At 36.2% G+C, this 15,046-nt stretch overlaps 1 protein-coding gene across 1 annotated transcript in view; it reads left to right on the forward strand.

Moving 5' to 3' along the window:
* Positions 1 to 15,046, forward strand: part of IMMP2L (inner mitochondrial membrane peptidase subunit 2) — a 71,435-nt gene that overhangs the window by 38,510 nt on the left and 17,879 nt on the right. The window contains exon 2 of the mRNA XM_043968688.1: positions 6,022 to 6,158. Coding sequence (XP_043824623.1) covers positions 6,022 to 6,158 — 137 coding nt within the window. The remainder of the gene's footprint in view (positions 1 to 6,021; positions 6,159 to 15,046) is intronic.

Consider the following 15,046-nt stretch of genomic DNA (forward strand, 5'->3'; position numbering starts at 1 on the left):
TTAGATAAGCACACAGACATGCACAAGTGCACACAGGCAACCAAACTTTAGTGGATTGTGTCCAAGAAGATGATTTTAAAATCTGTGAGGGGAAAATATACACCAAGTTCCTTAGAAAAAATGTCAAGAATGGTAGTTGTGTTCTAAGACCAGTCTATAAAAACCTACTTGATGCCCACTAATAATAGCCTGCATTTATGTAATGCCTTAAGGTTTACAAAACCTCATAACAGTTCTGTGGAATAGCTAGATTAAATGACTTATCCATGGTCACACAGCTAGTATCCAAAGTGGGATTTGAACTCAGGTCTTTGCACTCTGTCCCTGGTGTTGCCTAACTGTACGCCATATGCTCTTAGTACTGTAGGACTTAACCTTCGTGGTCATGCAATTATATTTCTTGTTTGTTTTTTTTTTTGTGGGGCAATGGGGGTTAAGTGACTTGCCCAGGGTCACACAGCTAGTAAGTGTCAAGTGTCTGAGGCCGGATTTGAACTCAGGTACTCCTGAATCCAGGGCCAGTGCTTTATCCACTGCACCACCTAGCTGCCCCGCAATTATATTTCTTTATGGGAAATATTGTTATATATTCAGAACTCTCTTTGGGGATGTCTCCGAGTTGAAGGGAGATTCTTCTAGCTACAGGTCAAAGAAGGGTGGGCTGTGGAAATTTAGGGCAGCTCGAGCTGACTGCAGAGTGGGGACTAAGGGCACCAAAGTGGAATGGGGGAAGGACCTAGGGTAATGGTTTTGAGAAATGCAGCCGGTCAGAAAGTCTTATATTGGAAATCCATATCTGCTCACTTATCTATCTGTCTGTCTATTAGTTCATTTGTTCATTAATTTACTTGGTCATTTATTCATCTAATCATTTATTCATTCATTCATTTATTAGACCTGCCAGCTAAGCTCCTTGGTCACCCCTTTATATATTTTTTTCAGGAGTCCTGGAGATGAGTGTGTTTTATTTGCTTCAAATCAAGGCTTTTCTCCTGAGTTCACCGTGAAAAAGAATGCAATCTTCTTTTTTAGAGGTCCATTTGCTTTGGATGTTTGTAAATAAAGGGAAAGAGGGAGAAATAGAGTCTAAAGTTCACCTTCTATATCTCCCATAACTTTTCACATAAGCAGGGAAAAGCAAAGTCACATGTGATTATCTATGGCGATCCTTTCTATATTGAGCAAGTAAATAAATTCATTATATTTCAGAGGAAAACCAGGCCAAGGCTATCCTGAGAAGTTCATTGTCATAGCTAGGGCTGGGGAGGGTGCTATGGTAGAAAGAACAGTCCTCTTAGATGAAATATAAAGCGAGGTAGAGAGGATGGGGTTGTTAAAAGAAATCTTGGTTTGGCCCCAACTTGGTCAATAAGTTATACTCAGGGAAGGAAAGGTAAAAGTATTTTATTAGCATGCCAAGACAGTAAGTAGTTGGGTGCTGCAGGTGTGGATTTCAAATTATTTGCTGCCTTTATGGATAGGAGTAAATGACTTCCATGTAAGGGCAAAAGTATGTTGATTGGTACATGTATCATGAGGAGATGGGTTAGTTGCTGCCTCAGCTCCTCTCCCATGTGAAAGTACTCACGTGCTGGGTATTTCTGGACCACCATCCTCTGCAGGTTGACTGTCCATGTACCCAAAACCTAAGTAAAGTTTAAACATGAGGTCTCTCAGACTGACTCTGAACAAGTGGCTGACTTTGCACAGGATCAAGCTAGGTCTGGAAGAGTCAACTGTAGAGGAGATAAAGGAAAATAAATCTGGGACCTTGCTGCCCCACCTTCCCTTCTCTCATGCCCCTGCCAGTCCTGTCATCATAGATCTTGACCTTGACCAACTTTGGGTTAAAGTGAAAAAAAATCAACATTATTTTTTCCCCTATTGAGAAGTAGTTACTTGGCTTTGGTGAGTGAAGAAATAGGTATTTTCAAAGCCAATCTAACTGGGACTACCTTAGAAGTTTATGGAGCATATGTAGTTCACAGGCTACTTACATGGAGTACTTAAGGTTGTTGACCATGCCTTAAATTAGGAAGATTCCCACTCAATCCTTTCCCCTTCACCCCAGGAAGGAGTAGAGTTAGAAAGGGCTGGTAAGCATGCGTTTGCCATGACATTTGCCACCACAAATTATTTTTAAATCCAAAATGTTTTCTGATTGCATCTTTAGTGTTACGGATAGCGACATAAAAGAATAGAAAGCACAGTACCCTAGCAGGTTACAAGATAGTTTCACAAAATTACACAATTTCAACATAGGTAGATAACCTCAAAGTTTATATAGTTCAACACCCTTATTTAATATGAAGAAACTGAGGCTCACAGAGGTCAAATGACTTGACTAAGGACATATAGGCAGTAAGCACCAGAGAGAGATTTGAGTCAAGGTACTCAGAGTCTCGAGCCAATGCCTTTCCCTGAACTCAATTTGAAATAGAATTTGATTTACAAAAATATGATTTTCAAGCTCCTTTTTAGGAGCACATTTATCAATTAATTTATGTCTCCACTCCAAGGTGTGGGAAATTTTGTTTTCTGCATATTACTAGACTGCACAATCTGCTTCAGTTGTTTATTTTTTGAAAACATCTTTAAAAGCAACAGAAGGACAATGTTCTTTATATGTGAAGGTCATTGAACTTTTGGATTCAGGCCATCTTTGCCTTGTTGTGAAAATAGTTGAAATAAATTGGAACTGTTTTCATAGAGACCAAGCTAATGAAATCTAAGGCTAGGGAAAATACATCTTTTGAGTCTGAGCAGTACAGATTTAATAAGTATGCTAAATTTGTTCTTCTATTACCAAGGCATGTAGAAAATGATGAATGAGATCCTTATGAAATAATCCATTGAAATGGAATGTTAAATCTCATGTGTAGGTGATGTAAAAAGAATTAGTAAAGGTGTTTTAGATCTCTGGATGAAAGATGTTGTCATTGAAAGTAAATTAGCTTCTTTAAAGTATTCATGTTAAAAATGGTTTATAGGTAATATAGAATTGGGACTTGTCATGTAAGTTTACTGTTTTCTGAATTCAAATGGCTGAAGCTACTCACAATATTGTTTTATTAAAAGCATTTAGAATCTTTGGAAAAACATTCACGTTTTATTGATGTTTTATGTGTCAACCAATAAATAGTCTAATTTTAAAAATTACTATTGCTTATAAAGCTTGAGTCAAATTGCTTACTTTAAAAGCAATGCAATCTAAAACTATTCCAGGTAGACAAATTAGATTACTGGCAATTTAGAGGTCTATATTCTACTTCATGTACACACATCACTGCCATTTATGTCAATGAGAATTACATGTGTGTGCACAAGGGAGAAAAAACTATCTTTTAAAATTTTATCTTTAATTCAAAATGTTTAGAAAGTAATAATCCATAGATTAGCTACCTATTATGTGCTATGCACCAATGCTGGGGAAACAAGGACAAAAACAAAACCAACAAACCAAGTTTTTGCCCTCCAGGAACTTATATTTTATTGTGGGAAACCATGTGTACACATGTACTATTAAGTAGAAAACATATACGAGATTAATCCATAGAAATTTCTAAGGGAGGGGAAGGAGCCAGTGGTGCTTATGAAATTAAGGAATGGTCTTATCTAGAAGGTAACATGAAGTGAGCTTTGAAGCGGATTCTTAAGCAGTGGAGGTAAGGAAGGAGTATATCTAAGTCATTGGTATTAACCTATGTATGTAAAGGCACAGACACAGGAGATAGGATGTCCTATGGGAAGAAAGACAAGTAGAACATTTTTGCTGGAATTAGAGTGTATGAAGGCAATTTATTAATACATAATAAGTAGGAAGTAGGCTAGAATCAGGTTGTAAAGGACTTCCAAAGTCAAATAGAGAAGTTTGTAGTCTATCCTATAGAGAATCATAGATTTTTGAGCAGGGAAATGACATGGGTAGACTTATACTTCAAAAATGTCACTTTGTAAACTGTGTGGAAGATAAATTAAAGGGAGGAATATAGCAGGCAGGGAGACCAATTAAAAGACTTGCAGTAGTGAGAAGTGATAAGGGCCTGATTTCTAGACTGGTGGTTCTATGGAGAACAGATGAAAGAAATGCTTTTTTTTTTTCTTTTTGAAATTTTTTTTGAAAATGTAGAAACTTTCTGCAAGATTTAGCATCTGATTGAAAATATAGGGTAAATGAGAATGAGAAGTTGAAAATAACCCTGAGTTGTTAACTTGGGAGTTTAGAAAAATGGTGGTACCCTTAATATAAATTGGAAGTTTGGAATATAGGTGGGTTTGTGGGAAAAGTTGAGTTCTATTTTGTCCATGTTGAGTAGGAGAAGTTAAGAGGAGAACCAAGAGAGAGCAGTGTCATAAAAATCCACAATAAAGAATACATTAGAAGGGTCAACAAGGTCAAATGCTATGCTATAGAGAGGTCAGGAGAGAGCATCAATTCAGAACAGGAAGATATCTTAGTGACTATCTAATCCAACTCTCACATTTTGCTTCACCAGACACCTGAGGTCCAGAACAGTTAAGAAACCTGCCTATGATGATGGCATTTTAAGTGACAGAGGCATGATTTAAATAAATATGTCATGGTTCCAAAAGTGGTGATCTTTCCATTGTACCACATTCATTGGGACCTTATTTTCTCTCCTATAAAACGAGGACACGTGAACAAATGCTTGTTGACAGCTTGTAAAGTGAAATATGGAGTCATTCAATTAATATGATTTATAGGTATTGCTGATATTGGAGCTATTGATGCATTGTTCAGGTAGCTATACCTATTTATTTATCAAGGATGATTCCTATTTTTTTTTTTACATCAAATGTAATTTTGACATATCACTGGACAGGATCCCATATTCATTGTCAAAAAGAGAACTTGACCATGATGGCATCTCCTACGCAATTATTTTCTTCATTTCTTGCAAACGTTCCTATGTTTCCTAGAATCTCCAGTATGTTTTCATAGTTTCATCTCTATATTGTTCAATTCTATTCTAAAGGGCTAATAGTAATATAGTCTTAACTGGTAGGGTGACCATTTGATTTTTTCCATAAGCCCAAAGGATATTCTATTTTATACTGTTATTACACTTGTATGGAGTCTAAATAGCATACTTGGGCCTGTCCTGAAAAGCACCTGAAGAAATCATTGGTCAAATTGGAATGATTTTGGCTTTGGAAGTACCTAAGGATTAATTTGGCTCTGTACCATCATGGAGCAGGAGAGAGAGAATGAATATGAATTATTTTACTAAGTGAATTTTTTTCACCATTCAGCAGCCCACAGAGGTTGCATAATTAAGATATAATTAAGATATTTATATTACATAATAATAATAATAATAATATGTGGAGGGATTTTTAGTAATTTTTTTTACCCCAACCAAGAAAGTTGTCTTCTGCTGACTTGTATGTAGGTATTTTTGGTCTCAGATTAGTAGCATAGAATGTAACCTGTTTGCCTCATCCTTGAATGGGGATGTTTGAGGAGGTTGTTGATCCCCCAACAACTCTACATTTTGATAAAGCAAGAGCAGTGATCCTTTCCTGGTTAATGCTAGATGGAGGTGAATAACCTCATGTCTACATTTCACTTGTGTATAGTGGAATTTTTCTTAACTGTCATAGATTCCTCACCAGTCTGGAGTATGGAAGAATTTTATTTTGGAGTACTTACTTATTTTATTTAAATTTATCATTCTCTAATTATTTCTGCCTTGTAGTGGGAAGTTTTTCACTGAGGTTACCTAGCTGGACTTCATCTTGATGCATTGCTTTACACAGTTTAGAAAGTTAATGAGTTTGTCATTATGGCTTTAAATCAAAGGTTTACTATTAGTACAAAAGGGTTCAGTGCGAAAATATGTTAGGAGAAGACATTGGCTATACATTATATTATATTTGTTTTAAATGTCTGATATTTTTACTTCTTGTTTAATTCACTTATCCAGTAAAAGACCTCTTTTGAAAATCTCCTGCTTTTCATATAAGTGATTTTTACCTTTTTTCTTCTTCATGTTTTAGGGATGGGGTTGATACCAGCCTTTGGGAGACGATATTTGAAGGCCTTTGTGAGAGGTTTCTTTGTTGCTATGCCTGTAACAGTAACTTTTCTGGATCGAGTGGCCTGTGTTGCAAGAGTGGAAGGTGCTTCAATGCAGGTATAACTCATAAAATCTTTATTTTTGTTGTTTTTTAAAAACATTTTCAACAATACACTTGCTTTTCATTTACAAGGTACTGGAAATGAGAACTAAGTTGCATATTTTCATGATGAAGCCAGCCTTTATACTAAAAGTCATATGCAAGAAGAAAAAGACATATTTTGATGAAACTTTTCTTGACTAAATTGTTAGTATTTTCTGGAATACTATATATTATGTAAAGTAGAGAGACATTGTGGTGTAGAGGATATAGATCTGCCTTGAAGGCCAGTAAGATACAGGATATGTGGACCTGGCTAAGCCATTGAACTGCTCAGAACTCTAGGCAGAGAAAGTACAAACCTATTATTAAGAGGAGTTTCCTTACCAGTAAGTTACCTATACCAATGAAATCATAGGCCTAGTTCTTATAACTATTTAATTATATAATAACCAGAGTAGGATTAAAATTGAATGAGAGGGGCAGCTAGGTGGCGCAGTGGATAGAGCACCGGCCCTGGATTCAGGAGTACCTGAGTTCAAATCTGGCCTCAGACACTTAACACTTACTAGCTGTGTGACCCTGGGCAAGTCACTTAACCCCAATTGCCTCACTAAAAAAGAAATAGTAAAAATAAAATTGAATGAGAAAATTTGTTAGATGACTTTTTGTGTTGATTTTCCTAAGAGAAATAGAAATTCTGGGGAACATTTATCAGAATTATGCAGTTTTCTACAGGAATAATTTACTACTTTGAAATATTTGAATCAAATGTCTATCACTAAAAACAAAATATCTCATGTACTATTATTATTATTGTTATTATTTTGCTTAGCTATATTTATACATTTTGGGGTGGGGGATGTTATAATGGATGAGATATTGGGGGTGATCAGTTATTTTATTATTAATATATTTGTGAACCAGGTAGAAAAGTACTGGTGAAGTAATTTTAGATATTAAAATGTTGACATAAACATGTTGAAGACCAGAAAGATTTTCTTCAGTCATGTTGAAAATCCTCTGGACTAGTATACCTATAAGATATATGGAAATGGTCTTTTTTATGGTCAAGAATTTTTTTCTTAAGTCCCAAAAACAACTCATTATCTTTCTGCCTAAAGCTTTCTCCCCTTCTGTTTTTCTTATTTTTGTTGAGTACAACATTATCCTCCCAGCCTCTCAGGCTTACAACCCAGGAGTTATCTCACCTCCTCACTATCTCTCACTCCACCATATTCAAGCTGTTGCTAAAGCCTGTCACTTTCACTTCTGTAACATTTCTCACATATGTCCCACTCTTTCCTCTGATACTTCTACCACTATAGGGCAGGCCATCATGACCTCATGCCTGGACTATTGCAATAGCCTGCTAGTGGGTATACCTTTCTCAAATCTCTCCCCACTCAAATACATCCTCCATTCATTCATCAAAGTGATTTTCTTAAAGCTCAGCTCTATCCATATCACCTCCCTACTCAATAAACTCTAATGGCTCCCTATCACTTCCAGGATCAAATACAAAATTCTCTGTTTGGCATTCAGAGTTCTTTATAATCTAGTTCCTTCTTATCTTTCCCCATTTCTTACATCTAATTCCCTGCCAGGTACTCTGCAATCCAATGATGGTACTGGATTCCTGGCTATTCCATGAACAATACACTCCATCTCTTGATTCTGGGGATTTTCTCTGGCTTCCCTCTGTTAATTATTTCCAATTTATCTTGTATATACCTTACTTTGTATATATTTATTAGCATATTGCTTCTCTAATTAGATTGAAAACTCCTTGGGGGCAGGGACTGTCTTTTCATTCTTTTTGTATACCTAGCACTTAGCTTAGTGCCTTGCACATAGTAGGAACATAATAAAATTTCATTGACTGATTCTGTTGTTAATGAGAACAAGCCCCCAAATCTGAAATAGTTTTAGAAAGACATGTATTAGGTCATTTGGTATAAAGAGAGAGCTGGACTTCAATGATCCAAGATAATCTCAAAGAACTAATGATGAAGCATAATATCCTCCCTCAATGAAAGAATGGATATTAATTAAATATGGACTGAAGCATTCTATTTCTCAATGACTTTCTTTCATTGTTTTTTTAAAAATTCAAGTCTTTTTGTACAAAATGACTAATGGAGATGTTTTACATAATTGCACAAGTATAACCTATACTGATGCCTTACTGTCTCAGGGAAGAGGGAGGGAGTGGTAGAATTTGAAACTCAAAACTTTAAATACAACTATTAGAAGAAAGAGCTAGAAAAAAAGGGGTGGCTCCCTCTCCAAGTCTTTGTGACATCATATTGAGTTCAGACAAGTACCTAAGGACACTCACTTGATTAGCCTATGCTATAGGGTGTCGCTGAGAGAATTGAAGTTTGAGATGTATACCAGCAGATAAGTCAATCTCTTTTGGGGATCCCAAAACACAAGCTTTGGGTGGACTTATAACAAGGACTGGGTGGGATTTAAATATTCCTTACAACCACTCAGCTTCCCTGGAAACCTCTGAGGTCCGCCTGCCCTCTGTAGTAATCTTTTTGGGTTAGATAATTTTTTAGCTACATAAAGTTAGGTTCAGATCATATTCATAAATGATAAACAATAATGAACAATTCTCAAACTTAAAAGTTGATAAATATTTAGTGTCATCTAAATAAAATTACATTGTCCTAAATTTCATCTCCAGAATTTATCTATGGGTGTATTTTTGCCTTTTAGTGCATGTGCACATACTCCACTCCCCACATATACACACATATATATTCATATAGATTATCTAAATATATCTGTGTGTATATGTCCTTGGTTGACTTTTTCAGTATAAGTAAGATCTACCTTAAAATGAAGTACCTAGGGGGCACAGTGGATAGAGTGTTGAAATTGGAATCAGGAATACCTAAGTTTGGATCATGCCTCAGATATTCATTAGCTGTGTGACCTTGGACCAATAACTTAAACCTCTATGTGCCTCAGTTTCCTGTAAAATGGGATAATAATAGGAAATACCTCACAGAGTTGTTGTGAGGTAATATTTATATATACTTAAATGAGATAAATTTGCTTTATAAACCTTAAATCACAACATCCAATTCAATCCAATAAACATTTAATAAGTGCCTACTGTATGCTAGGCGCTGTACTAAGTATGGGGGATACAACTGACAAAAACATTCTCTACCCTTAAAGAGCTTGCAGTCTAATGCAGGGGAGATGATACACAATAGGTGGCTGGAAAATAGGGATAGGCAGGGAGGAAGGGAGATCCTAGAAACTAGGGGGCATCTTGTTTCATGAAGTTGAAACCAGGAAAAGCAGCAGCTGCAAAGTAGAGTGAACTGAGAGTCTAGTTTTTACTCTTATAAAGAAAGGTGATGAGAAGAATTCATTATGTCATAATTTCCTAAATTCTTCCTTCTTACCCTGTAGTACTGCCCCCCTCCTTTTTCTTCTCTCCAGTTTGAATAAAAGGAATACAAAACTTGATAAAAACAGGCAGAGTCGATCAAAACCACTTTTCATTTCGGCTATATCCAAAATTTAATTTTTTATCTTTTTCTGAACCCTGAATCCTTCACTTCTCTAGTAAGAAATGGGCAGCATATTTCATCATTAGTCCTCTAAAACTGTGGTTGGTCATTGTACGTCTAAGAGTTTAGCACTATAGGATTCTGTAACTTGTTCATCAATTCTCCAATTTATGGATACCCCCTCAGATTCTCATCCTTTGTTACTTCAAAAAGAGCTATATGTATTTTTGTACATCCTTAGAGTTTAAGACTGATCTCTCCCTTAATCTACCCTTCCTCTAATTCCCTCTCCCCCTTCTCCCCTTTTGCTCCTATATCCCTGTTGAGTGAAATACATTTCTTTTTTGAACTCTTTGTATATGTATTCTTTCTTCTTTTGACCAGTTCAGATGAAATTGAGGTTCGAGTGTCAGCCATTCTTCCCACTTTCTCCTCCTTGTTTGTATAGATAACTATTTGTGCGCCCTGATTATGTGAGATATTTTCCCCTAACTTTCATTTCCCTTCTCCCATAGTGTATTCCTCTTCCCTTCTCTTTTCCATTCTTTTTTTCTAAAGATTATTAAGACAACAAAACTACTCTCAGGCTTTGTCTAATTATATTCCCACTGTGACCCCTGATGATATTAGGGTTCTGAGGGAACATGTATCATCTCTTCAAATTTGAATGTTAGTAGTTTATCCTTGTTTAGTTCTTTATCTTTGTTCATTCATGTTTACCTTTTTATGATTCTATTCACTCTTGTGTTTGAACTTTAAAATTTGTTTGGTAGTCCTATTTCATCAAAAGTCCTCCCCCCTCCCTCCCCGCCATAGCACTATACTCATTTTTGATAGGTAAGTTATACTTGGCTGAAGATAATGTTTTTTACACCTTCTAGAATATTGTATTTTGAGTTCTCCACTCCTTTAGAGTGGCAGCTGCTAAATCATGTGTAAACCTGTCTGTGGCTCCTCACTATCTGAAATCTTTCTATATATAAAAAAATTATATATATATATATATATAATTTTTTTATTTTTATTTTTTTATTTTACCTGGAAACTTTGGAGTTTGACTAGAATATTCTTGGGAGTTTCCATTTTCGAGTTTCCTTCAGAAGATGACTGAAAGGTTATTCCTACTTCCTCTTTGCCCTCTGATTCCAAGAGATCTGGGCAGTTTTAAGATTTATTGAAATAGGATTTCTGGGCTTTTTTCCCCACTCATGGCATTCAAGTATTCCCATGATTCCTAAAATTGTTTCTCCTCACAGTTTTTCAGGTCAGTTGCTTTTTGCTATGAAGTATCTTATATTTTTCTTATCTCCCAATATTTTGACATTGTTTTAGTATTTCTTATTGCCTTATGTAGTTATTTGCTTCTATTTTGCATTCTAATTATTTGCTTCTATTTTGAAATAATAATTTTCAAGAAGTTTGTTGCTTGATTAAGGTTTTGTATCCCTTGTACCAAGCTATTAATTCCCTTTCTGATTCTTTCCTCTGCTGCTCTCATTACTTTTCCTTTAGCACTTACATTCCATTTATAAAAACATTTTAAAAACTCTTTAAAAAACTTGCTTAAAAAAAAAACCACAAACTTGCTGGATTTCTTCCAGGTATTCTAGTTGAGAGTGTGACAAAACTATCTTTTTCTCTAAGGCTTGCTTGTAGATGTTTTGAAGGCAATCTCTTCTTCTGATTTTGTGCCTTTAGCTTTCCTGCCACTACAATAATTCTTTATAGTGGGACTATTATTATTATTATTATTATTATTTGCTGATTCTTCCACCTATTTCCTTACTTCAAATTTGATGTTAGGGATGGGCTCTGCAGCATTTCTGGAGAAGTTGTCTGGGCTGGTTCCATTGATGCTTTATTGGGGAACTGAATGTTGTGTCATTCTAGGATTTCAGGGGACAGGCTGAAGACCTTAACATTTCAGTGACCCCAGAGTGGTGTGATCCAGTACAACATTCTATCATTGTCCTTGTCCTTGCCTCCCTTGTCTGACCCGAGTTTGAGTCTGAGTAAAACTGTTAGATTCAGTCCCTATTAGACAACTGAAAAGCTTTTTTGGTTCAGAGTGTCAGAATTATAGGCTCCCCTTTGTGATTTCTGTCCTTATTATTCCTCTTCAGGTTAGGCTTGACAGTACAAATGAGATCCTGCTCTGAGCCTGGAGCCTGAACTAAACCACTGCTGCTAGCTTCTGAATTTCTTCCTTTTTAGATAAACTACATTTCCACATAGGTAATTGACCTGAGTACAAGTCTTCTTAGTCTTCTTGGAGCTGTGATCTAAAACTGAGTAGTGGGTGACAAGCTGTTAGTTATTTTAAATCTGTCCCCATCTAGGGGTGATCTAGTATGGGTCTGGTAACTTTTCTTGCCCTGGTTCAAAGCCTCTCTTTGTGAACTCACATGTGACTGTCTCCTGGCTTGACTCCATCTCCAGTGTCTGCCAATTTCCTTGTCAGTCTCCTTATGCCAAGTTGGACTGGACAAATGGCTCACCATAACTTTTTCTGTATTTTCCCATCAGGATTCAGTCTGATGCACATATTTGATACATCCTGATGTATCAAATGATGTCTAGATGAATTTTGTGGGAAGTTTACTGTTTTGCTACCTATACCACTCAAACCTTGAATTCTAACTTTTGTTCATCTTACATATCCAATCCATTACCAAATCTTCTTCCTTCTATCTTCACAGCATTTCTTGTTAATGTTTCTTTCTCTTTAGTCACAGACACTATCTTGGAATAGACCCTCATCACCTTATACCTTGACCTTTGCAAAAGCCTTCTAGTTGGTTTCCCCACCTCAAATATCACCCTTTACTTTAATTGGCTGCCAAAGTAATTTTCCCAAAGTGCATGTTACTCCTCTATTCAAATAACTCTAGTGGCTATCAATTATCTGTGGGATGCAGTATAAAACCTTTGAACTTTTAAAACCCTTCACAGACTGGCCCCATTCCTACTTTTCCAATTTTCTTACATTTTACTCTCCTCTGTACACTCTAAAATTCTGTGACACTGGCCTTCCTGTTTGTCCAAATAACTTGATTCTATACTTTTATTGTCTGTCTCCCATGCCTGAAATTCTTTTCCTCTTGACTGCTGTCTCTTGGCTTCCCTGGCTTCAATTAAGACTTAGCTCAAATAATACTTTCTGCAGGAGGCCATTACCCTCCTTGTTTTCCCTTCCAGATTAAAAGACCTCCCCACTCTGAGCCTCCCTTCTGTCTTCACTGTATATATCTTGTATGTAAATATTAGTTTGTACCTTGTCTCCCTCATTAGACCGTGAGCTCTTTGAGGGTAGGACATGTGTATTTGCCTTTCTTTGAGTGCTTCCTTGAATATAATAACCACTTAATAAATATTTGTTGATTGAATCACTAATACCATTTTGGCTTCTGTCATAAGCATAACCAGGACTATCATGTTAGAGTATAAGTGTAGTAGATTTATCGTGTTTCTTGGTTAAACAGTTTTTGTAAAAATCTTCACATATCTTTTCTATTGTTTTCGTGTTTGTTGTCCTCTTATTTTCATCTTTACACATCCTTGGGATGGCTTTGCTTAGTTCAGTCTTTTGACAGGCTTTCTTTAGACTGGTTTAACCCTTTATTATTTTTCGTTCTTTTATGAGGCCTACTTTATTCACCACTGTCATTAAGGAGATCCAACACAGCATACTCACTGGGTCTCCAGGCCTAGCTTCTGGATTGCACTGGAGGGGGTGTGGGTGGGGGTTTGGGGGGAAGGTGCTGCTGGCTTGTCCTGGGGGTGAGGCCTTGCTGCTGGCTGGGATGGAGTCTTGCTGCTGGCCAGCTCTGGGTGTGGGCACCTCATTACTGGTCAGCAATGGGGATGGGGTCTCTGATCTCTTGCAAGGGGGAGGGGGTGAAGCCTTACTGTGCTGTTTGGTACTGCTGGCTTGCATAGGGGTAGATTGGTCCAGAGCTAAAAGTCTCTCTGACTGCTACTGCTACTGCTACTTGGGCTCCCTTTCCACTCCAGTGAGACAGACCTTTCCTGCTGTGCTGACAAGTTGCTTTCTTGTTCCTAAATTGGTTCTCAGATGTTTTTCAAGGTTGTTTGGAGGGAAATTTAGGAGGTATCCAGGGAATTCATTCCTTACTCCACCATCTTGGCATCAAAGTGCCAAGTGGCTATATTAAGAGCAAGTGGTGGTCAGCTAGGTGGTGCAGTGGATAAAGCACTGGCCCTGGATTTAGGAGGACCTGAATTCAAATCTGGCCTCAGACACTTGACACTAACTAGCTGTGTGACCCTGGGCAAGTCACTTAACCCTCATTGCCCCACAAACAAAACAAAACAAAAGCAAGTGGCTATATTAAGCCATCATTGAAGCACTTTGGGAGTAGTATCTTCCTTAGTGCTTTCCTTGTCCTTTTCCTTTCAACCTGGTGCCCTGGTGTCTTTTTTCATAGTATATATTGAGATCTGGTATACTGCTATACTCCTTTCATTTCTATTAAAAAAATAAACGAACCTTTCCCCTAGACTTTTTAGGTCTTTGGTTTCTCTAGATGAATTAAAATTAAAATTATTTTGGTTAGTTCTAAAAAATAACTCTTTGAATATGTGATTAATTATGGCCATAAATATGCAAATTAATTTAGGTAGTATTCTCATTTAAATCACATATATATTAGTCATGATATATATTATTTCCTAAGACTTTATTTCTGTAAATATTATTTTACTTTTTACTTATTTAAGTCCCAAATGATAGACAATGATAGACTTATAGAGATTTTTATATATTTTGTGGTTATTCTGAGTAGGATTTCTTTTTCTATATTTTCATGCTACATTTTATTAGTAATATATAGAAAGGCTGATTGATGATTGCTTATAGATTTATTTTATAACATGCTACTTTATTGAAGATATTGTTTGAATTAATTTTAGTTGAATCTTAAGTATTCTCCCAGTAAACTATTGTATCTGTATCAATGACAATTTTGTTTCTTCTTTGCCTATGCTTATTTCTCAATTTTCTTATGTCTTATTGCTATTACTAAAGAAATTTATGGAATCACATTATAGTGGTGACGATGGATAGCCTTGTCTTCACCCATAATTGGAGTATAAAGGCCTCTAGGATTTTTCCAAAAGATGATGCTAGTTCTTGGTTTTAGCTGGATACTATTTACCATTTTGCTCTTTTTGATCCTTTCAACATTATTGGTTATATTATATTTTGCCAAAAGCTTTTTTTGCATTTATTGATATGCTCATGACTTTTAGTCTTTGTTATTAATATGCTTTATTATGTTTATATTTTTCTTAGTGCTAAATTAATACTGAATTGCCAATACAAATCCTACCTTATCATAGCATATATT

This window comes from Dromiciops gliroides, chromosome 5 (genome assembly GCF_019393635.1).
Source record: "Dromiciops gliroides isolate mDroGli1 chromosome 5, mDroGli1.pri, whole genome shotgun sequence".
Classification (NCBI taxonomy): domain Eukaryota; kingdom Metazoa; phylum Chordata; class Mammalia; order Microbiotheria; family Microbiotheriidae; genus Dromiciops; species Dromiciops gliroides.